Source organism: Microcaecilia unicolor, chromosome 5 (assembly GCF_901765095.1).
Source record: "Microcaecilia unicolor chromosome 5, aMicUni1.1, whole genome shotgun sequence".
In the NCBI taxonomy this organism is placed as follows: domain Eukaryota; kingdom Metazoa; phylum Chordata; class Amphibia; order Gymnophiona; family Siphonopidae; genus Microcaecilia; species Microcaecilia unicolor.
In genome coordinates this window covers 213,032,076-213,057,266 of record NC_044035.1, presented here as the reverse complement: position 1 = coordinate 213,057,266, position 25,191 = coordinate 213,032,076, and the positions used below count along the sequence as shown (strand labels likewise).

The following is a 25,191-nucleotide window of genomic DNA, read 5'->3' as shown; positions in this document are numbered from 1 at the left end:
AACTTATAGCAGCCCAGTCTTGAATTTCTTCATACAAACTGAAAGCCATAATGTCTTTCGAGTGTAGTAAGGCAGGAACCAAAAGTATAATGCCATCTGCATAAGATAAAAGTAATTTTCCTGAACTAAAACAGAAACTGCCTAAAGACATAAAAATTTTAAAAGAAGGGGCAATAGGGAGGACACCTGAGGAACACCACACCCTGCAGTCCACCAACGGGAAAGAACATTATCCTTTTCTATTCTATTCTATTCTATTATGTGCTATAGATTCATGCCGTGTTTATTTTCCATCATTTGTAAAAGATTTAAGAAATCTCTGATCAACAATATTTCCATATCAGGCAGTTTCAATATGGTGTTCACATTAGAAAGATTAATTCTTTCCTACTGTTTTGAAAACAATTGAAAGCTTATCTGTTTAAAAAAATTCTGCTTCAGTGATAATCTTTTTTGTTATCCGTTTCTTTTTATTATTGTGTAATAGTTAATTCTTGTGTTATCCGCTTTGAACCTTTGACTGGGAGTTGTGAACTACAAGCACCGTTACCATTACCATATGTACACCCTTGAGGAAAGGCAATTGGAGAGAAATGGAGACATTCAATATCTCTCCATAAATGCACAAACAGGCCTTTTTCAAGAGAGAGCAACTCTTAACAATGGGGGGGGGGGGGGGGGGGGGGGGGGGGGGGAAGTCATAGGATGAGGGTGAAAAGGGAGTTAACTCAGAAGTAATCTAAAGAAATACATATTTACAGAAAAAGGTGGTAGATGTGTGGAGGTGGTGGGGAAAGGGACAGTATCCGAGTTCAAAAAGTTCAGAAACAAGTACCAATGATCTCCAAGGGTGAGGACGGGAATGTAGAGCCAAGCATGTGGTGTGCGCAGATTGGACAGGCCATACTGCTATCATTTTCTGTTTGTGAAGCCAAGGGCCTTTACTCAATCTTCATCCTTGACTTATTCACTTACTTTCAACACCACTGTTCACCATCTACTCCATACCAAGGCCTTCACATCTCCATTCTATCATGCATCCGTTGATGAGCATACTTCCAACCACTATTCCCATTATCAGTGTGCCTCAGGATTCAAATACTTATACTTAATGTTATAGCTCTATTGGGCAATATAGCACTGTACAGTGGTGATAAGTATTCAAAGTACCATACAACGCTACCCCAAAGAATTTGGTAATAAAGGGACATGCTCAAGTCATAAAGTGTCACCAGTGGAATAGAACCAACTGTTCTAACCCCTAGGCCACATTCTCTCAAGTCCTCTTCTTCTGTGTACGCTCACTCCCATGATGCTCTGATCTCCTACCACAGCTTTCAGTACCCTCTTTTTGCTGATGCCGCTCAGACCACTCTCTCTGAATCAGAAATTTCAACAAGAGCCAGGCCATAAGACCAAAGGGGGAGGGATCCTCCATCACCACGGGACCCTGATGTAAGAGGCCCCGCTCCGCTGGAAGCCGCAGAGGACTGTCTACGGAAAGCCGGATCAGGTCCGCATACCAAGGACGTCTGGGCCAGTCTGGACCCACCAGGACCATCCGGCCTAGGTGTTTTGCCACCCGGCCCAGAATTCTGCCCAGCATAGGCCAAGGCAGGAACACATAGAGAAGCTCCTGTACCGGCCACTGCTGGAGAAGAGCATCGACCCCCAGAGATTGAGGGTCCTGTCCTCAGCTGAAGAACCGCGGCACTTGGCAATTGGCCGAGGTTGCCATCAGATCCAAGGTCGGCATGCCCCAGCGCTTCATGATCTCCAAGAACATCCGAGCAGAGGCGGGACTGGTGGTTGGGAGGCGGGAAATACTGCTGGGCAGACTTATATGGTCTGTGCCCTGAAAAGGACAGGTACAAATTCAAGGTAAGGTATACACATATGAGGTTGTCTTGGGCAGACTGGATGGACCATGCAGGTCTTTTTCTGCCGTCATCTACTATGTTACTATGTAACATCCGAGCAGACAGTTGCCACTCTCGGGATCCAAGGTATGGCAACTGAGAAAGTCCACCTCAACATTCAGGACTCCTGCAATGTGAGCCGCCGACAGCTGGTCCAGATTCGCCTCTGCCCACTGGCATAACTTCATGGCCTCCCTGGCTAGGGGGGTGCTCCTGGTACCTCCCTGGCGATTGACATAGGCCACGGCCGTGGCATCGTCTGACAGGATTTGAACTGGCCTCAGTATCAGTACCTGAAGAAACGCTTGAAGCGCCAACTGAATGGCTCGAAGTTCCAAGAGGTTGATGGACCACTTCGCCTCCGCCGGCGACCATATCCACTGCGCTGTCCTTCCCAGGCAGTGGGCTCTCCAGCCCGTCAAGCAGGCGTCCGTCGTAACGACAATCCACTCCGGGGACGTGAGAGGCATACCGGCTGACAACTTGTCTGACATCAGCCACCAACTTAGCGCCCTTCTCACCACCGGGTACAGGGGAAGGAGAAATGCGTAATCCTCCGAAACCGGAGTCCAGTGCCGCAGAAGAGAGAGTGCTGTAGTGGCCTCATATGGGCCCTGGCCCAGGGCACTACCTCCATCGTGGCCGTCATGGAGCCCAACAGTTGCACATAATCCCAAGCCCGAGGAGCTGAGGAGGCTAGGAACCGGCCCACCTGGGCCTGTAGCTTGAGGCTCCGGTTGTCCGGCAGGAACACTCTGCCCACTTGGGTGTCGAACCGAACATCCAGATACTCCAGGGACTGAGTCGAACGCAGCTGACTTTCCTCCCGGTTGATGATCCATCCCAGGGAGCTCAGAAGAGCAATGACCCTGTCCGTCACTCTCCCACACTCCGCAAAGGAGGGAGCTCGAATCAGCCAGTCGTCCAGGTAAGGATGGATTTGCACTCCATTGCGGAGATAAGCCGCAATGACCACCATCACTTTGGAGAAGGTCCGCGGAGCCGTAGCTAACCCGAACAGGAGGGCTCTGAACTGGAAGTGCCGGCCCAGCACTAAGGATCCGAGGGGGAGGCCCGCTGCACCACCGTCAGGCATGCCCTTGCCACATAGGAGCCGCAAATCGAGGCCTGCAAACTCAAGGCAGCCGCTTCAAAGGCTAACTTTAAGGCCACTTCCAATTTCCTGTCCTGTGAATCCTTAAGGGCAAAGCCACCTTCCAACCTGCAAAGCCGTCTTTTTGTCACAGCAGTGATTAGAGAGTCCACTGCCGGCCAGCGCAAGGCCTCCTGTTCACCCTCTGGCAAAGGGTACAGACGAGTCATGGCCCTGGCTACCTTGAGGCTCGCCTCAGGAGAATCCCACTGAGCCGAAATTAGAGTTTTCATGGCTTCATGGATGTGGAAGGTCCTGGAATGGCGCTTGGTTCCCAACATAATAGCGGAACCTTCCGAGGCTGAAGGAGGGCCTTCCTCCGGAGAAGAAATACTCAAGATGCTCATAGCCTGAACTAACAGGTTAGGCAATTCCTCTGAGGGAAAAAGCCACGCTGCAGAGGGGTCATCTCCCCCATCAGGGCGAGGATCAGCCTCCTCCAAAGAATCCCCAAGGGACCTTTGGGAGAACTCAGAAACGCTGCCCTCATCTACATCAGAGGAGACAGAGTCCCCCAAGACCTGAAGATCCACCCAAGGGCGCTTGATCAGGGAAGCCTCTTCCCCCATATCTGACAAGGGACCAGGAGCAGCGTTTTGCAGTTGAAAGGCCTGATGCAGCAACAAAATAAACTCGGGAGAGAAACCCCCGTTTGTGCACTCTGCAACCTGGGCCACAGCCCTAGAGGAACTCTCAACCTCCACTCCATAGAGCGGGGGAGAGGCGCGCTGCGCATCCAAAATGAAGTCAGGCGCGTCACTCCGCGAAGGAGCCGTGCGGGAAGCATGGCGCTTAAACTTCGCCATCTTCTTACCGCCGCCCAACTCAAAGGCGGCCATACCAGAGGCCGTCCGAGCTGCATGGGCGGCCGACGTCGGAAGGGCGGACATCAGGGGATGGGCGCCTAAGGCGGGAAAGGCCGCCGACGCCCCAGCGGAGGAAAAATCGGCTAAATCAGCAAAGTCCGGAAGGGCGCCAAAAAGGGCTTCCCTGCCTCCGAACACCGCGCCTCCCACTAGCCGCGCGATCATGGTCCGGGGAGCGCTTTTTCGCGCCCTTACCATCCAACATCGTGATCCACGAGGGAACATTCGGGGAACCCCATGTCCACTAGGAAAAGGTAAAATTACCTGCTTCTTGCTCCGAGCTGCAACGAATTGTGTCCCAGTTAGCAGCTGCAAGTAAAATCTTTTCTGCTTAAAGATTGTTATGGTTTTGGGGGTTTTTTAACGGAGCCAGCGGGAGGGTGGGAGAAAAGGAGAGACCTGGCACCACCAGGTTTGCACTTGCTCACAAAGAGCCCTCAACCCCAGGTACTCAACAAAGCCTAAGTAAATAGGCGTGGAGACCAAGCCAGAGCTGCTGCGTGTGACCACACACCTGCTAGAGAGAGAGAATACTGAGGATTTCCTGGTAGCACATGACCACATATAGAGGCAAAAGATTGCTCGCTCTGTATCTCCACCTGCTGGTAGATGGACACAACCCCACCAGTCTATGGATTGATCTGCTTGATGATATGGAATATACACTTACCACATAGTAAATGCAAAAATCACCATATGTAAGTGCAAAGGCTGCATGGGGGCGTGCCCTGAATCTGCCTTACTGCACAGGGCTGTCAGTTAACGCAACACAGACTCTGCATTACATTAAGTGCCAGGTTAGATTTATTACTTATAACCCACCCTGGTACAATATACACACATAAAAGAACAAAAACAAAACATACCAAAAATTAAATTCCAACAATCATCATTAATCTAGCTTGGGAGTACCTGTACTATCAAGCACTGTATGCAACATGAGCAGGCCCTCTGTAAATAAACAAACAAGGAAACGCTGCAGTAGTGCACTCCCCTCACTCCCCTTGAACAGTTACCACTCTCTCCTGAATACTCCCAGTCCCCCCCCCCCCAAAAAAAAAAAAGATCGTACACACAAATGGTTAAGGAGAGGAGAACTGAACCTTATGCAGCCCAAGACAGTGGATTACTGACAAAATGGTTCACAGCAAATATAGAAAAAAAGTGGTAAACCAGTGCTTTTTTTTGTGCCGGTACGCACCAGTACGGCGTACCAGCTCCTTTTTTTCCTAGGGCCAGCTCATCTGCCCGCTCTTAGCTCCCCGACAGCCCTGCTTTCTGTTCCTGCCGCCCTGTGACGCGTTTCTTTTTTTTCCTTGTAGTCGCAGCGCCGCCGCCGGCATTAGTAATAGCAGCAGGCTCGCCTCCTCCAGCCTTCCCTTCCCTCTCAGTGTCCCACCTTCCTCTGATGTAGTTTCCACGAAGGCGGGACACAGACTCGGAAAGGGAAGGCTGGAGGAGGCGAGCCTGCGCTGCTTCCACTAATGCTGCCGCTGGGATTTCAGGGAAAAAAAAAAAAAGATTTAAACGCGTCGTGGGGCGGCAGGAACAGAGCGCAGGGTTGTCGGGGAGCTAAGGGGAGCAGGTGGGGACAGGTGGAGGCTGGGGCCAGTTACTGGACATGGAGGGGAGGATAGGGGGCAAAGGAGAATCGCTGGACATGGATGGAGGGGAGAGAGCAGAGTTGCTGGACATGGATGGAGGAAGGAGACACACGTGGAAGGAGGGGAGAGCAGAAATGCTGGACATGGATGGATGGAGTGGAGAGCAGGGAAGAGAGGAAAAGTGTTGGAGGGGAGGGAAGACAGAGGAAGTAGATGCACATGGATGGAGATGAGAATGCTGGAAATTGATGGAGGGGCGGGAAGACAGAGGAGGAGATGCAAATGGATTTAAGGGCGAGAGAAGAAATTCTGGACATGGGGGAGGGGATATAGAGTTGAAATGCTGGACATGGATTGAGGGGAGGGAAGAGAGGAAGTGAGATGAACATGGATGGAGGGGAGGAGAAAGGAGAAATGCTGGACATTGCTGGAAAGAGGGAGGAGATACATACTGATGAGATGAGAGAAAGGGAAAAGAGGAGAAAAACTGCACATGGATGGATAAAATAGGCAAAAGCTGGATCCACTCTATACCTCCTCCAGTTAAGTCCGTGGAGGACCCAGCTTTTACCTATGGATGTAGGGCAAAAAATGAAGAAGAAAGGAGGAAAGTAAAGAAATAAATGGAAAGGAAGCCTTGGAAACAGAGTTAAGGGAACAGACAGAGAGCAGCAGAATCAGAGACTGGGACCAACATGATCAGAAAATAAAGTCACCAGACAACAAAAGTAGAAAAAATCATTTTAGTGTTTGGAAGATGTCCAGTTTGAGAATTTATATCTGCTGTCTTATTTTGCACTGGGTATACTGGAGCTGTAACAGCTTATAGAAATTATTTATAATGAAAAAGAAATCACAAGTTATTTTTTTCTCCTATACTGGTATAGTATTTTCAATGATACTGTTTATATGCGCCACAGCTGGTATAAGGGGTGTGGCTACCATAGGGGCAGAGCCATAGATGGTGACCCCGCCCATAATGAGTGCAGGTACCTTTTTACCTACAAAAAAAGCAGTGGGTAAAACTGATATTTGTAGATTCTGTAAGAAAGAGCTGGAAATGATTACTAATCTAATGGCTGGATGCAAAATGCTAATGATGGAAAACAAATTTTTTACAGAAAGGCACAAAAAAAAGGTAGCACGTCTCATTCATTGGAACTCTAAACATTACTAGAAAAGCATTGGATCAAGACCCTAAGAGAACTGTGGAAAACAAAGATTATGATTATCAGTTGGAATGGTGATGACCCAGATTATCTGGATACATGAAAACCAGACACAGTGGTAAAAGAGAAAAACAACAGAACAGCATTAATCACAGAAGTGTTAGTCTCAAACGATTACTCTATGAATCACATGCAGAGAGAGAAGATACTGAAGTACCAAGAAATGTGACAGAAAAATACATAAATATTTCCCCATCATGTTGCACAGGTTTGATTACAAAACTTTCCAAACACACATGGAGAGGCTTCCTATACATGTCACATCTTATGAACTCCAGAGGGAAGCCCTCTTTGGCACGATACAAGTTTTATGACGAGCGTCAATAGTAAATTTGAAACACTGAGATCATACTCCAAATACCCTGGCTTAGGAGCAAGGTTCAATGCTGTCAGGTATATGCAAAACTAACCCATTTAGAGTTCTGAATTTCATGTTAATATAAAAGTTTCACTAATCTATAACACCAGAGAATATCATATGCCATGGGTTCTTGAGGCCTGCACACATGCATATAACCCTTGAAAGTTGGACTCAGGTTGAAAGAAAACCAGAGATCCACTAACTATGAATTGACCTCACTCTCCCAACAACTTATCTTATAAATTAGTAGCATGGAATAATTTTATCACACAGTAAAAGAATAAAAGACTAAAATCAGCTTACTTACCAACCACCATAAGTGTGAATTCAAAGCCCCTCTTCACTGATTTCCGGTATACCTGGTTTGGCAAATTAGCAAAACCTACATAGCCATCCACGTTCCGCTGCTGCTGTAAATAAAAAAGGGCATAATGTCACAGTGAAAAAGAGTTCCCAAGTAGTAGCGTGACTTCTTATGCCCATCAAAACTTTCACCAGCCAACAGTCTCAGTTCAACTGACACTTCAGGATGTATGTGTGTATTACTGGTGTGTCTCAGTTCACCTACAATGCTAACTCAAAACTCTGCCCAAATATAGTCTATGATCTGCACCAACATATGAAAGCTTGAGCAAGAGCCAGGCCAAATCCAGGAGAGATGAAAAACAGACCATGATGTGCACCAATTTTGAGCAAGTTCCACAAACAATTAATGCTTCCAACCCCAACAAGATCATGTTTTGACAAACAAAACATATCAAGAAGAGCTGCTGCAATCCAGAGTAAACAAAACCAAGCCAAAAACTTTACACAGAAATTGAAAAAGCAAACTATCCGGTCTTTTGCCCAAATCTTCATCTAATGCTTCAAGCATTTCCTAACTCCATGGGATGTTTTTCTATCACCTCTCCTGCTTTTATATTTAGCAAAACACATCCCACTTGGTTCCTCTTAGTTAAGAACAAATATTTCCTGACAAAAACCATACTGACATTTGTAGATTTTCCTCTCTATTATTTAAATATTCCAATAACTCTCTTACCCCTCTCTCTACATAAACTAGTTGGAAAGTTATGGTCTTTAAATAGCCAGTAGAGAATGACATGAGGACAGGGAACCACCAGTAACATAATATTTTGGAGCATTTACCAGACGTGGGAGCAAAACCTTTCACCGTCCCACAGGAACGATAAAATCCTTGCTCCCATGGTAAAAAAAAAAAAAAAAACCCAACCCTGCATTTACTTCTCCCGTGGGTCGAACATCTCTGTCTTCCTCCCCCACACCCGCTTGCGGGCCTGCAAGAGAGTGGAAATGACCTTGTTAGAATAGCCCTTGTTCCTCAATTGCGCCCTCTCAAGAGCCAGGCCGTAAGAACAAATCGGCAGGGATCCTCCATAGACACCGGACCCTGAACCAACAAATTCGGCACCAGGAGCAAATGAAATGGAGCCTCCACCATCATCCGACGGAGTTCCGCATACCACGGATGCCTTGGCCAGTCCAGAACGATAAGAATCACCAATCCCCGGTGTAGTCGAATCTGAAGTAGGACTCGCCCTATCAAGGGCCAAGGAGGGAACAGGGCCAGGGCTGAGCCAGAGCATCCAACCCTGCCGAGTGAGGATCTCTCCTTTTGCTGAAAAAGCGAGGCACTTTGGCGTTTGCACTTGACGCCATTAGTTCCATTTCGGGTGTCTCCCATCTGGCACAAATCTGAAGAAAAACTTCTGCCAGTTCCCATTACGCCGGGTCGATTTGATGCCTGCTGAGAAAATCAGCTTGCACGTTGCTCTGACCTGCTATGTGAGCTGTTGACCGAAGCTGCAGGTGGAGCTCGGCCCAGTGGCAAATCTGAGCGGCCTCTGCGGCCAAGGCCCTGCACTGAGTGCCGCCCTGACGATTTATGTAGGCCACCGCTGTCGTGTTGTCTGACAGGGCCTGAACAGCAAGCCCCTTCAGAGTCTTTTGAAAGGCCATAAGAGCCTGGAATATCGCTCTGAGTTCCAAGCGATTGATGGACCACCCCGCTTCCATGGTTGTCCACTGACCCTGAGCATAGCTTCCCTGGCAATGTGCCCCCCAGCCCAAAAGGCTAGCATCTGTTATCACCAGGCACCAAGAAGGAAGTGCAAGAGGCATTCCTTGGCGCAGCATCCTGTCGGAGAGCCACCACTCCATACTGAGCCGGGCCGCAGGGAGCCACGTTAGTCTGCGTTGATATTCCAGGGACATCGGAGACCATTGTTGAAGCAGGGCAATCTGCAGAGGCCTCATATGCGCTCTCACCCAAGGAACCACCTCCAAGGTGGCCGTCATCGACCCCAGCAGCTGGACAAAGTCCCAAGCTCATGGGCGAGGCATCCGCAGGAGCAGACGGACCTGATTATGAAGCTTGCACCGCCTTTGGTCGGGGAGAAAGACAAACCCCGAGGCCGTGTTGAACCAGACCCCCAAATACTCGAGAGACTGGGGGGGGGGGGGGGGTCAGGTGACTTTTGGGTGTATTGACCACCCAGCCTAGCGCCTGAAGGACTGTAACCACTCTGGCTGTGGCAAGACGACTCTCAGTTGCCGAATCCGCTCTGATGAGCCAGTCGTCGCGATAAGGGTGAACTCTGATACCCTCTCGCCTGAGGCAGGCAGCTACGACCACCATTACCTTGGAAAAGGTACGGGGAGCTGTGGCTAGGCCGAAAGGCAAGGCCCGAAACTGGAAATGTCCCAACACCGCAAACCGGAGAAACCGCTGATGCAGGGGCCAGATAGGAATGTGCAAATACGCTTCTTTTAGGTCCAGAGACGTGAGACACTCTCCTGGCTGTACCGCCGCAATGACGGAGCGCAGAGTTTCCATGCGAAAGTGTCATACTCTGAGGGCCTCATTGGCTCTCTGTAAGACCCGCCTTTTCGAGGCACGACAAAGTTAATGGAATAGCGGCCACAACCGCGTTCGGCGGCAGGCACCGGGATCACCGTTCCAAAGTGCAGCAAGACTTGTAAGGTCTCCTCTATCGCCGCCCGTTTTACGGCAGTGCCGCATCGGGACTCCACAAACACGTCTCTCACCAGGGCACCGAATTCCAGTCGGTAACCATCTCTGATCAGGTCCAGGACCTACTGATCCGAGGTAATCTTGGTTCACTCCTCTAGAAAGAGGGAAAGACATCCTCCTATTGCAGGAATCAAGGAGTGGACCGGCGTCCCATCATTGTGAAGGACGCCCCTGAACTCCTGGCCTTGAACCGGCCTCTGCGGAACGTTTGTCCGAGCGAAAGGAGTTCCTCTGCTGAAAACGGGCATGTTGAGAAAACCCAGCAGAGCGCCCCGGGCGATACTTGCAAGCTTCACGGAAACAAGGTCTGGAAGAGGAGGGAAACACAGGACCCTTAGAAGAAGGCCTCGGCCTATCCTCAGGTAATCGCTGGGGTTTAGAGTCCCCCAGGTCTTTCACAATCTTCTTCAATTCCTCTCCAAATAACAGGAGGCCCCGAAAAAGTAACCTCACCAGTCTTTGCTTAGAGGCCATGTCAGCCGCCCAATGCCAGTCGCCCAATGCCGCAGCCAAAGAAGGCGGCGGGAAGAAACCGCCACAGACATCTGTTTAGCCGAAGCTCTGACCAGATCATAAAGGGCTTCAGCCAAAAATGACAGGGCCGACTCCATCCGCGGGACCACCTCAGAGAGGGACCCCGCACCATCCGCGGGCTGCTCCACCGCCTGTTCTAACCAGGAAAGACATGCCCGGGCTGCTTAGGAACTGCAAATAACTGCCCTTAAGGCAAGGCCTGAAATTTCAAAGGACCACTTCAGAGTGGATTCCAGCTGCCGGTCCTGCATGTCTTTCAAAGCGACCCCTCCCTCTACTGGGAGAATGGTCTTTTTAGTCATCACCGTGACTAACGCATCCACTTTAGGCATCCCGAAAAGGTGCCAAGTGCTCCTCATGCAGAGGGTAAAGCTGACCCATAGCCCGGGCCACTTTCAAAGGCCCATCGGGGTCAGACTATTGAGCTGAAATAAGCTCTTGGATGGAGTCATGCACAGGAAAGGCCCGAGTAGGCTTCTTAGTACTCGCCCATCCTAAGATTAACAGAGGAGGCATCGCCCTCAGCAGGATCATCAATCGAGAGGGTCTGCACAGCGTCAGTAATGAGAGCTGGCAGCTCGTCACGATGGAAAATCCGAACCGCATTGTGATCATCCAAATCAAGTGGCAAACAGGCACCCTCATCTGGATCATCCATCCATGAGGGCCTGCCAGATCCCCCAGATTCCCCACAGCCTGACCACTGGGGGGGGGGGGGGGGGGAGGTGCACCACTTTCAGAAGGGGAATTTACCCGTCTACGTTTAGCGTCCTTCCAACGCTCGGGGGAAGACATAACCTCTGCAGCCAGCCCCGGGCCATCAACACCCAGAGGGGACCCAGAATGCAACGCAGTGTCAGACACCTGCAGCAGAGCTCTTTTCAGCATGAAGGCTTTATGCATTAAAAGCACAAACTCGGGGGAGAAAAGCTCACCCTGACCCTCCGCCTCTGAATTAGGAGAAACGGATGTTGGAGCTCCTCTGGCAGCCTCTAAATGAGGCGTCCCCCTGCACTCAGACTCCTCCGCAAACCGCGAGGGTTGAGACATGTGGCGTTTCCAAAATGGCACCCACTGCCAGCTCCATCGAGCGGGAAGAATCATCGCTCGTCATGCTCGTACTAGCGCGAGTGCCTAAGGAGCACGTTTTGCACAGCTCTGCTGCTGATCTGCGTTTACCACAACGGGAGCAGCGCTTAACTCCCTCAGCAGCCATAGCCTGACTGGACGGAAATATAGCCATAAAATGGCGGCTTCGTGCCAAAACTTGCCCCATTCGGAACGGCGTCCACGGGACCTCCCCGGAGGAGCTGGGCACCACTCTCACCTCAGAAGACCGAGTCAACGAGCTCCAGTCAAGCTGCACAGAACCAGAATCTCTGGAAAAAGCCTCAGAACAGCCACACAGTAAAAGCACGCTCTTTTTTTTTTTTAACGCTGTGAGGAAAGTTGGATGCAGGCAGCAACAGAGGGACTCTGGGAGGACGGGGGAATGGGTAAGGCAGGGAAAGGGCGATCCTATATGCCTTTAAAGTGCGCACCACCAGCCACAACACCCCTGCTCAACTGGCAAAGCACAGGAGCCACCCCAGGCAGAAATCCAGGAGCTGATCACTCTACGTCCACACCTGCTGGGAGATAGAGAAATACTGAAGGCAGTTGGGGCTAGCCGTCCAAGGGTCACTGTGGTTTTTCAGTGTTCTCTATCTCCACCTGCTGGTAGGCGGATACAACCCATCAGTTAATGGACTCATCTGCTGCTGACGACAAGGAAGAGTCAAATACTAACACACAGCGGAAGGGAGAAAAGGAAGGCAGGTGAGCTGAAGGGGGAGGGACGTGAAGGGAAAGAGATGCCAAACAAAGGGGATGAAGGAAAGAGTCAAATACTGAACACACAGCGGAAGGGAGAAAAGGAAGGCAGGTGAGCTGAAGGGGGAGGGACGTGAAGAGAAAGAGATGCCAAACAAAGGGGATGAAGGAAAGAGTCAAATACTGAACACACAGCGGAAGGGAGAAAGGGAAGGCAGGTGAGCCAGATACTTGAGGGAGGGAAGAGAAGCTGGATGGGGTGAGGTAAAAGAAGGGGAACACACGTTAGCTTAGGGAGGAAGAGAGGTGGAAAGCTATACATAAGGAGGTATACAGAAAGAGGAGAGATGCTGTATGGGATTGGTATATGGCACAGAGGGGCAATGCCGGAAAGGGGAGGGTATATGGACTAAGAGGGAAGATGCTAGACTTGGGGAAGAATAGAAACACAGAAGGAAGATGCTGGACTTTGGGACATAGAGGAGTGATGCTGGACACAGGGGAAGGGGATAGGGACAGAATGGTGATGATGGATGCAGGGATATGGGCCACATCAGCACTAGCACATGGACAGCCACTAGTGCTGCATCATAAACAGACCCCCTAGGGATTAAAAAGCAGACATATTTAGAAAATCTGTGTGCCAGCCAAACATTTTGTCACCAAAGTAATAAAAAAAACTGTCACCTCTTGCTTTGTTTGTTTTGTGGTAGTCTTTCTAGAAAAGAAATGATTTTACTTTTAAAACTAGTTTTTGGCTTGAACATGTGTTGGGAGAAATTTTTCTATTTTTGCTCTTTATTTTTCTGTTCTTTTCTTGCTTCTTTGTTTGCTATGTTTAGAGTTTTTATCTAATATTTTTGTTCTTCTTGCTTCTCATAACCTTTCCTCTGAGATCAGAGAACAGTCCCTTCCCATTCGTGAGCACCTCCCACTCAAACAGGTGCTCCTTCCAGGCCAGCTCCTAAGTGGTAATTTTTAGGTGGACAGGCATTTTCTATCCTTGTAAGAGGACAATCTGATGATATAGTCATAAGCACTGACTTTGCTAGATGCAGACAGAAGAATGAACCTAGCAGCTGAAAAGCAGCATTTTCAGTCTGATTTACAAGTGAACTGTGACACAGACATTCAGCAGAACAACAAATGCACAGATATCCATACAGGTTATATGGCCATCCTTTATAAGTTATACAGTTATGCATATATTCAGTCAACTGAAGAGCTGGACTGTCAAATTCGCCAGCCTAACTTTCTACAGATAAGCTACCCATATTAAGGTAGGCCCGCTATTTGACTCCTTGTATGTATAAAATTAGTGGCAATCTGCAGTTGTCTGTCAGTGTAACTTTACATCTCGCTCCTGGAATTCCCTTAACTCCTCCTCTACATATACAGATCATTTTTGCCCATATATGAACCCAAACAGCTAAAATGTATCCATTTCATAGCCTGAGAATTTAAAAAAGGAATATGATGCCAGCCACAAAAAGCATTTTGATGTTCTCTACTTCTGTAAGTAGTATGGCAGGTCAAGTAAATTCTGTGCAAGGTCAGAGGATTCTACGGCAGGTTTTTCCAATATTCTACAATTCTGCAGGGTATTTACATTTTGTAGTTTTCAGTAAATTGTGTGCATATTTTTTTTAAATTTTAACAGTACAATTTTTGGCCAAATATTTTTCTCTATCATTTTCCTTTATTCCTAATTTGTATGTTTTTATCCCTTCTTTATTCTTTCCAACCCAATGGCTCTTCTCCCAAGCCTTTAAAGGCTAGGGTGATCAACTACAGTGCTCATTTTCAAAGAACATAGACTTACAAAGTTCCATATATAATCTGTAAGTCTAAGGCCCTAGCTCCAGACTGGCGCCCACATTTGCTAGCGCCGAATGCTCGGAGGGCTCTAATGCGGGGAACAATGACAGCGGATTAGCACAAGTAGCATGCTAATCACATTTTTAAATTAGGTAATTTTTGATTCAGCATGATGCTCAAAGAAGAGTGCTCTGAACAAGGGCAATCTTATTGCCGGGAACCTTATACCAGCTCGGAGCTGGCGTTAGGTAAGCAACCCAGAAAATTCCTTTAAAGGGCAATTTTGCATATCACAGACAAGAAAAACCCAATAACAACATTCCCATAAATGACTACAAGAAACCTTAGGCTTTGGAAGCTTCCATTCCTAATGGGAAAAGTTGCATTCTACCAAAGAAAGATGAGAGAGAGAGACAATGAAACCACTTCTAGAGAGGCCTGAAATCAGCACTGTTGCTGCCCTTCGTCCTCTCCACTAAGGAGCATCATGAGTGAAGGCAAGGCAGAGGTTTCTTTATGTGCACTGCGCCACCCCCCCCTCCCCCCCTTGAGGCATATACCCTCACATCAAGGCTGCCTCACTGGTGCCTCCTCCCCCTGGAAATGCAGGACTGAGTGCCTATGCTAGGCATGCCCCCCCTTACTTCCTAATGCTCAGTGCTAACAGAGCTCATAAAATTTGCATGACATGCCATTAGCATTGAGCACTGGTAAGTTCTTTTGCAGCTCTTATTTTCAGACATGGTTTTGTACAGCGCCAGAGTTTTGAGCACTGGCCTGTAAGTGCTTTGAAAATACGCCTCATAGTAACATATGTAACTTTATAAGTCTATGATGTGCTCTGAAAATGAGCCTCTGTACCAACTATCCAGTTATTCACACCACATCAATACTAGCTTCTGCACAGTATGTGGCTTAAGGCCAGTTCCACATATTTTATTCAACTGTACCTATGATTTACCCTCAACCTGGCCACCCATTTTTATTCACCCCACTGCCTCGTCTTATCCTTCTTGTCTATATGTGCTAACTGCACTTGCCCCCTCTGCTGCTTACTAGAACATTTCATTTTATTGTGCTAATGTAACCCCCGGTTAGAGTGGGATTTGCTGATAGTGAGAGTCTGGTTACAGAGCCACTAGGGTGAGTGACTGGGAGGAGTTTAGGAGGAAATAAAAGGGGAGACAGAGCGGGGAAAGTGTCCTTGGTTGCTCTAAGGTTTCAAGTTGCCTAATTCCCTGCCAAGTGACCCGAAGAAAAGAAGGGGGATCCTGTAGTGCCACCCTAGTTGGCTAGAATCAAGGAACAATTGTTGATGTGCAACATCTAACAAACAGAACCAGAGCTTCGGGTAAAACTGGGGAGTCCGGCCCGAAAGTGGGGTTTTGGAGCAGTGATGAGCTTGCCCAAAACCAGGGTGTTTGTTGCCCTCTTAAGCATACCGTGAAGGCGGCCATCCTTCACGAACCTGTGCCTGGTGGTAAAGGAGTGCATCAGGAGGAGGTGAAACTAGTCTGGGATTACATCTGGCTCAAGAACAGGCATGTGTGTATACCCCTGGGAAGAATGCTCCTTGAGAAGTATAGATGGAGTTACATCACTACAGCAAGATTTACCAGTTGCAAAAATAAAAGTTCTTTTGTCCTTAATCCTCCTGGAGTGTCACGTGGTTCCTGGACTGGAGAGCTGAAGGGAACCCGGATTGGATAAGTGTCTCTCAACCCCCCGACTGTGATTCCGGACTATAGCCATTCCAGCTCAACTGTAAGGAAATGTGTGTGGGAGTGGCCTGACAAGAGAGAACACACTCCATTTGTGGCCTGAGTCCAGAGGTAACTAGGGTGAGGTCCAGGTACACCGACATCCCCCTAATTCTATATAGTGCACAAAAAGTTAGGGGCCAAAACAGAAGTTAACAGAAGTGCTAAAACTAGGATGAAATGGACACTTAGACAATATTGTGTAACTTGGCACCTAAGTTTTTTAGCATGGAACTGCAAAAGGGGCACTCACATAGTCAGGTTATGATGTTACAACTATTTAAGTGCACAGTTAGGGACCTAACTGCTGCTTTTAAGTGCACACATTTACATCTGCCACAGAACAAGTGTAAGTGGTGGCGCTTAAATTTAGGTGTCTAGCTGCTGACTTGTATATTTGTTACATTTGTACGCCACATTTTCCCACCTCTTTGTAGGTTCAATGTGGCTTACATAGTGCCGGAGAGCAGTTGCAAACTCCGGTGTATACAAATACAAGGTGAAGTTGCGATAGGGTAAGGTTCATGTGGTAGACCACATAGAGGAATCGTTCAACGGGACAGTTCGGAGATAGCCATTACGAACTTTTGCATTGTTGTGTCGCAGAGATCAGGCATTTACGTTGGATCTGTAGGGTATGCCTTTTTAAACAGGTGGGTCTTGAGTGTCTTTCTGAAGTGTAGATGGTCATAAATGGTTTTCAAGTCTTTTGGTAGTGCGTTCCATAGTTGTGTGCTGATGTAGGGAAAAACTGGATGCGTAAGTTGATTTGTAGCTTGATAGTGCAGTCCTTTGCAGCTTGGGTAGATTTAGGTACGTTCGTGTTGATACAGATGAGTTTCTGGCTTGTGCACTTAATGTGTTGTAGAATACTAGCATTTAGCACCTAGATTTTGAGTGCTTAACTTTTAGCGTCTCTTATAGAATTGCCTCCCCATGAGCACAGTATCTACGTTATATGGATGTTCTATCATTTGTATTCTGCTGACACTATCATAATTCTTATATAAATGTGCTGCTTTACTGGTACTGTATCATATCTGTATTAATAGGATAAAATATGCCTATCTCCAAGCTTAGCTCACTGTGCTGTGTGTTATATTGACACTGGGTCATTCTACTATTATGTTACTATCACCTTGGATGTGGTTAATAAATCTTAATTTACACATAAATTTTGAACAGTAGATTTAGCTGCATTAACTAGCTGTGTATTCAATCAGTAACAGTGTAAATGTATCCAGCTCTCTTACATGCTCTAAGTTTTTTGTTTTTTCATTTGTATATGTGTTTTTGTTAACTTGGTCCCAGAGTCAATAATGTTATGAAGGGGTGGCACTGTTACTAATTAATCCTCATCACTGTGAGAATTTTGTTCATATATGATTTCAAAATGCCAATTCCAACTCGATTTGCCAAACAACAAAAACATCACACCAATTTCCCTCCAAGACAGAGTTCACTATTTATGGGAAGAAGTCCAAACCAGCATCAACAAGTAGCTTCGCATGGGTCAAAGCTGTTGTAGCCAGGTCTTTAGCTCCAGATAACACATCATGCTTGAATGTCAAAAATAAGAAGCAAAACATCTTATGACCAGGGAGGGTCAGGAACCACAGAGATACTAAAGGGGCTAATAAGCTGCATTAAGCAATAGCGCACACCTATTGTGGTTTACAATGGCTTACTACCGGGGGGGGGGGGGGGGGGGGGAGCCATCCTGCAGTAAGTTCCAAGTCTGCCTGCACTACCCATGCACTAAAAGATATTTTTAAATTTTCTGTTGGAGGAGCATGTTCAGGGGGCACAGCACAGACTTACCACACACTAACTGGTTAGTATAAGATTACAATACATGCGCCTTACCACCTACAAAATAATTGTTGGTAAGCACTCCCATAGTAATTCTTTTTAATGGCCGCACGCTAACTGCAATATCTGTGCATAGCCATTAATAGAAAAAAAATAGGAAATCGGTCATTTTCCTGCTGTGATAAAAGTGGCCTTAATGTGGAGGAAAATCCCACATATGCAGCTTAATAAAAGGACCCCTAAGAGATGCGAGTGGAGTAGGGCAATAGAGGAAAAGAGACAGCAGAGAAATAGCATAAACAGAAAAAAAGGCCCAGTAAGGGAAGGCGAGGGAGAAACAGCACAAGAAGGAAGGGGAATTAAGGAGGTACTGTATAAGTACAAACAGGCAAGGCCAGCTGGGAGGCGAGGGAGGTAGCAGGGGGCAATGGAGGTAGGATAGTAAAAGAAGTTAAAGGAAAGAAACGGTATGAGAGAAGTACACTAGAAACCATAGGATAACAAACATAGTACACAAACTACTCGTCCCTAAACACAATGAAGAACCTTGCTCGATATTGGGGATGCTCAGCACCCACTGAACTGGCTCCTATAGTAGAAGCTAGTAGTTATGGTCAGCATAGCACAGGATTCGCTAGCACAGAATGAAGATAGGAGAGGCGATCTACGGTATGCTAGAAAACACAAGCGAAAAGAATTCTGGGCTACAGACAGACCGCTATAACGGATCGGAAAAGATGAACGAAGGTTGGAGGACACGTCCAGACTCACCGCAATGGCGGCTGCAACGGACTCCGGTCTCTCAATCATGCTGGGTTCCGATGAGACACACAGAATAAGACTAGGGTGTCAGTCGGACTTTAGGGCAGCAGATCCTTAAATCCAGGGAGCAGAACACAGACGTGAGCGGACAACGGGGCTAGGCAACAAAAATCCGCGAGAACGAAAACGAAGCAACGCGAGTATAAGGGGAGGAGCCACCATGTTTTCTCTCCCCACCACCTTCAGTGCTTCAGTCTAAAGCTTCTGATTGGTCATGAACGAAGACACGCCTTTTTCTATTGTGATTTCACTAAGAACTTGCTGCAGACTACAGAATTCAGTCGTTGGTTTTTTGGTCGCGTCTCCAACAGATGAGCAATTGCATTCTGGTAGTTGTGGTTATAGTGTGTTGACTTTTTGTTTTGTCGGATATTTTGAGAGTCAGTGGATCTCGAAAGTTGGAAGCCAATGGAAATATAGCACTCCTATTTCATTCTGGTCATATTCCTGTATCATAGTTCTCATTTCCTGATGTTATTATTTAGCTGTTTTTTTTATCTTCTAACACAATTGTTTTGGCAATGAAGAGTCCTGCTCCTCAGGATTTTTCTAGGCAGCTTTATGTCAACAGCACCCACCAGAATCGTATCATTGTCCGCTCTCTAGGTAGGTACTGACCCATAATACAATACATATACTCGTCTTGAAACAGGTGGGAAATCAGGAGACGAAAGGCAAATTTTGGTTCCAAACAAGGTAACTTTATTGCTAGCAAGTGAACAGCACCGAGTAGCCTCGGGACACTGTGTGTCATAAATCATCTGACGCTTACATTTATACTTCCCTACTGGGCCTGCGCATTTGGCCCCTTACACGTCACAACTGTCATGCGCAGTAAACATTTGTAGTTCTTACAGTACAAAATTGTAGTCCCAGTACGTACACACGTCATAACACTGAAATGATACTGGCAAGAAAAACGAAACTTAGCAGCTTATTCTGTACACACACACAATGCTCCTTTCTAGCACAGGAGATAAGGTGCGGCTCAGGAATGCAGGGGGGTGTCAGCACCCTCCAAGGTCGCCTATTCAGATGGCGTTGCTACGTGCAAGCTGGTCTTGTATAGGCCTTGCAAACTACTGTTACAAGCTATATGTCTAATAGCCCTGCATTCTGTCTGTACATTAGTAAACAGCAAACTTCTTTTGTTAGTAAACAGTAAAACTGGATAAGGCACAAATGTCCAGTGCAGTAATAAGGTGTGGCCAAACAGCCAAAAGCAGAGGTAGAGTGCATAAGTAAAAGTCCATCAGTAGGCACAAAACATGAGGTTGTCCTGTTGCTCAGTAGTATTCAGGTAGTACCGGCGTTCCACTCCTTCATTCCCCCCTTTTGATACTTGAACATCCATTCTGGTGGAGAGTATCACCTCCATGAACCCTGAAAAGGAAAGAAAGGACAAGGATAGTTAGCGAGGGAGGCAACAAGCGAGCCCTAAGCCCTTGCACAGCCGTTGGTTGCTTCGCCGGGGTTGAGACGGAGGGCCCCTAGTGGAATCCCCCCCCCTTTGTAGCCGGTCTTTTGCTGGCACAAGGGTGATGGCCCATTGAGTGACTCAGGGGGTTCGAAGTGCACATCAGCCACAAGGTGCGTCATCGTCAGCTTCATCAGACTGGGGAATGGGGGAGTACATCTGGAGAGCCATAAGCTGGGCAGCAGCACGGCGATCAGCGATGCTTTCCATGGTGGAGCGGAGACACCTGAAAACTAAGGGGAGAGACAAAGGTATTAATAGGCAAGACAGCAAGAACAGGCCACCCATGACGAGGAGGCCTTGCAGGCTCCCGGAGGTTGGGAGCCAGCTGGTGAGGGAGGAAGTCCAATCCCACGCACTGTTCCAGGTCTGGACGGGGACGTGGGCTAGTTTGACCATCCGGTCAGTTATCTCCCTGATGACATGGCTCTGGTCATCAATCTGTAAGCAGCAATTACTGAGGTTAAACTTGCCACACACCCCGCCCTCCTGGGCTAAGAGGTAGTCAAGAGCCAAGCGATTTTGGTAGACGGCGGTAATGAGCTTAGTGTTCTGTCGAGCTAGGATATTGAGGGCCAGGGCCGAATCGTTAGTAAGGATTTCGAGTACGGCCTGTAGGCGAATAATGCGATTCAGCATATAGATAGGGGTACGGTACCCGTATGTACCATCTTCAGCCCACGTGGCCGGTCCATAGTAGTGAATGATGCGTTCAGGCGGCCACTCGTTGTCTTTCCAGTCTCCAATTTGGACTTTGGGCTTGACGGGTGGGAAAGACCGTTTGCGTCTGGCCGGGTTATCAGGCCCCTTTTCCACGTATAGGGGGATACCCAGGGTTTCGCCGACTCGCAGGGGCAGAAGGAAAAAACTAGGGCGGACAGTGCCCAAGAGACAGGTACCGTACCAGCGGGCCGGGAGCTGTTCGTAAGCCCTGCGCCCGCAGATATAGTAGTAGCCCTCCGGGGCTACCCACTTGAGGGAGGCATTGCCTCCGTACGTCCATGTCGTGTTCAAGGTGGGTTCTGTCCAGATAGGCTCCGGGGCGGGCAGGTTGTCCGTTTGCCACCAGGTCGTCCGGCTGCCATTATACTGAAGAACCCCCGTACAAGCAGAGTCTCCCACTGGGACAGAGTAACGCTTCGATGGCGCTCGACTAGCGCAGAGGGTACCTATGATATTTGTTCTCAGGGCCCATTCGTACGGCTTCGGCCGTTGGGGAAAGGTAATGTTAGTGGTGTTGAGTGCATCCCATGTGTGTTGTCGGATCTCTCTCGCTTCCCAGGGCCATTGTTCACCCATGTCGGTGCCTCCACAGACGAAACAGTTGGCAATTCCGAGGGAGAGGGCGATGTTTTCAGCCAAATTGAGGAACATATTTCGGGCTTCTGGGGAAATGGGGAATTTAGTCTCGGTCTGCTCAGCACGAGCAATTTCATCAAATACGTCTTGGTAGCCGACAACAGTAGTCTGGTAGTGCGTAGGAGGCTTCGTTTCGAGACTCTGATATATGGTAATATAGGTCAACGGATCCATTCCTCCGCCATCAATGCCGAGGCCCCACGTTCCTCTCCAGGGCATGTCGTGTCCTCGGATGGGCCAGTCTAGGGACACATAGTTACCAGAACCTCGACGAAATTCGCCCAGGCCGGCGCATCCGGCATATCCTCCTCCCGTATAAGCACATACTCGGTCCCAGCCCGAGGCTCGAGTGTCACCGGCGCATGGGAGCCACACCCACGGGGAGCAGCATCTCATGTCTGGACTGAAGGGGCAGACATACTTGTGGTCCTTAACGTATGCCTCTCGCCAACTCTGGCTACCACACTTGCGAGACCAAGGGTGCTTGTCCATGGCGGCACAGACGTCGAAGGTGAGGGTTGCTACAGTTTGGATGCCACCGACAAGGAGACGAGTAGAATTAATGTAATACAGAATGCCATCTCCCTCGACTCCCGGAGGTCCGGCCACATACGCAGGGAGTCCTACGCTGAGGGTGACATTGTAGTATCTTGGTTTGGTAGGGCTGTGGCAGATAGTGAGATTTCCTTGGAGGCATCTGTGGAACTGTTGGAGGCCATTCGGAGTGATGAGGGCACAAGTCGGGAGAAGCTGGCAATCGCCTTCCGGGGGCTGCGTCTGGTGAATGAGGGTAGTGACTAGGTGATATCCTCCCTCTATACGGTGGCGCACGAGGCGCAAACATTCAGTGCAATTCAGGCTCAGGGTGGCAGGATGATAGCTCGGAACTGCACACAGGAGAAGGAAGATGGTCAGCATTATATATGTGGTGGGAGGTATCCGAGCTTTTGCAGCAAGAAGATAATGAGGCCCACGATGAAGGCTGCGATAAAGAGAGAGCCAAAAACGCAGTGGGTCCAGAAACTGAGTTCCTGTTGCTGGGCAGGCATGAATCTGGTGGTTCACGCCTTTCTTAGAGTCAGCCGTAATGGAGCGTCAGGATGTTGGTGCGCAGTCCAACGCTTCAGGGTGCTGCTAGTGGGAGCAGCAGGCTTCAGTCGGGTCCAATGTATCCACACTGGGCTTCCTGCAATTTTAACAGCGGTTGAGGTCGTTAGGAGAACAAGGGAGGGCCCCTTCCATTTGGGCTTTAGGCAATCAGATTCATCCCACTCTTTTACCCAGACCTCGTCTCCCACCCTGAACCTGTGCGTAGGATTGGTGAGGACCAAGGGAGCTACTCTTTCAGTGTACTGCTGGATGTCTTGCACTACCTGGTGTAAGGCTCTCATCTGTTTCACTAAGGAACTCTCACCCTGTATCTGCAAGGAGTCGGGAAAGGAGGGTAGTGGTGGTGGCCTAGCATACATCATCTCGTAGGGAGTAAGGCCGGTAGCCTTGGGGGTACACCTAAGATGCAGCAAGGCCAGTGGAAGCAGGTCGGGCCACTTGGCTTTTGCTTCTTGGCATAGCTTGGCAAGCTGGTTCTTCAGGGATCGGTTAGCCCTCTCCACTACTCCACTGCTTTGGGGTCTCCAGGCACAATGCAACTTCCAATCGAGGCCCAGTCTGGTACTGAGCTGTTGTGTTACTTCACTAGCGAAGGCGGGGCCGTTGTCAGAGTTTATTTGCTTGGGGAGGCCGTATCTGGGTAGGATTTGATGAAGCAGTAGGGAGGTAACTTCTTTAGCCATTTCCGTTCTAGTGGGCTGGGCTTCAATCCATCCGGTGTAGGTACACACGGCGACGAGGATAGCTTTGTAGCCGCGCGCCGGGGGCATGTGTGTGAAGTCAATCTGGCACACGTGGAAAGGGCTGGTGCCTCGGAGAACATGTCCTGGCATAGGGCCGGGCCCCGTTCGAGGGTTGTTCCGGGCACAAGTCGCGCATCGGCTGGAAGCGTTTTTGGTCCACAGGGATAGTTTGTTGATGTAGTAGGTCTTCTCAAGTAAGCGCCCCAGGGCGTCCCTTCCCAGGTGGGTGCGGTCGTGAGCCTCCTTGGCCACCGTCCAGGCCAAGGCTTCGGGTATCCATATGCGCCCATCCTGTAGTATCCACCAGCCATTGCGTGACTGTAGACCCTCTTGTTGGGCCCATTCCGTTTCTTGGGGGGTGTAGATAGGGGTCTCCGTAGGGAGCTGGACGACGAGTACGGGGTCAGGAGGGTGAGAGGAGTAGGGGAGCTGACTTGCCCTTTTTGCAGCGTCGTCTGCCCGCTGATTTCCCCGGGCGATAGGGTCCGTTCTTCCAGTGTGGGCCCTGCAGTGCATCACAGCCACCTTCTTCGGCTTCCATACCGACTCGAGTAATTGGCAGATCTCAGCGGCATTTGCAAGTCCTTTCCCTTCAGCTGTCAGAAATCCCCTCTCCTTGTACAAGGCTCCGTGCACCTGGAGGGTGAGGAAAGCGTATTTGGAGTCGGTGTAAATGTTGACAACTTTTCCTTCAGCCCACAGGAGGGCTCTGGTGAGGGCGATCAGCTCCGCTTTCTGGGCTGATGTTCCGGGTGTCAGAGCCATAGCCTCGATCACATGGTCCTCAGACACCACCGCATAGCCAGCTCTTCGAATTCCCTCTATCACCTGGCTGCTTCCATCGGTAAAAAGGGTGATGCCCCCTTGCCAGGGTTGATCCTTCAGGTCAGGTCTGCTCGAGTGCACAGTGGCCATTACCTCTTCACAGTCGTGGAGTGGTGGTTCAGGGGCCGGAAGGAGGGTGGCAGGATTGAGGTTGGTCGTGTCCAGGATCCGCACCTCCGGATTTTCGCACAGGAGGGCTTGGTATTTGACCAATCGGGAGTTGGTCATCCATCTGGGTCCGTGGCTCTCGAGTAGGCCGCGGATGGTGTGGGGTGTGGTCACAAAAAGTGTTTGGCCGAACGTGAGTTTATTGGCCTCGTGTATCAGGAGACAAGCAGCCGCAATGCTTCGTAGGCAGCCCGGCCATCCTCGTGCCACGTTGTCCATGCTCTTGGAGAGGTATGCTACAGGGCGTTGCCAGGTACCAACCAGTTGGGTAAGGACTCCAAGTGCCAATCCCTTCTTCTCGTCGATGAACAAGTGGAACGGCTTAGTCACGTCTGGCAGTCCGAGCGCTGGTGGGGCCGCAAGGGCATCCTTAAGGTCCTGAAGGGCTTTCAGTTCGCTTTTCTCCCACCGGAGATCTTGGCCCTCGAGTTCAGGTCCTTTCAGTTTGGCGTACAAGTCTTGGGTCAGGACAGCAAAATTGATGATCCAAATGCGGCAATATCCAGCGGCTCCGAGGAGTGCCCGTAATTCCTTCTTGTTTGCAGGAGTGGGTTGGTTGCGGATAGCTTGGGTTCGGGGGATACCGAGCCTTCGGGTTCCTTCTCGGAGGCGAAACCCCAGATACTCGACTTCGATCTCGCATATCTGTGCCTTCTTGCGACTGGCCCGGTACCCCTGGGCTTCCAGGGTCTTCAAGAGGTAAAGGGTAGCTTCTGCACAGTCCGTGTACGTTTCACGGGCCACCAACAGGTCATCCACGTATT

The 25,191-nt window shown here is 49.1% G+C and overlaps 1 protein-coding gene across 2 annotated transcripts in view; it reads right to left on the bottom strand.

Moving 5' to 3' along the window:
* Positions 1 to 18,921, bottom strand: part of LOC115470519 (septin-7-like) — a 343,205-nt gene extending 324,284 nt beyond the window's left edge. Inside the window, exons 1-2 of one of the 2 annotated variants that reach the window (XM_030203751.1) lie at positions 18,695 to 18,921; positions 7,440 to 7,542 (exon numbers count right to left, since the gene is read on the bottom strand). In XM_030203751.1, coding sequence (XP_030059611.1) covers positions 7,440 to 7,542; positions 18,695 to 18,733 — 142 coding nt within the window. In that variant the 5' untranslated portion in view covers positions 18,734 to 18,921. The remainder of the gene's footprint in view (positions 1 to 7,439; positions 7,543 to 18,694) is intronic. The other variant, XM_030203752.1, reaches the window with a different exon arrangement.
* Between the last annotated feature and the right edge of the window lie 6,270 nt (positions 18,922 to 25,191).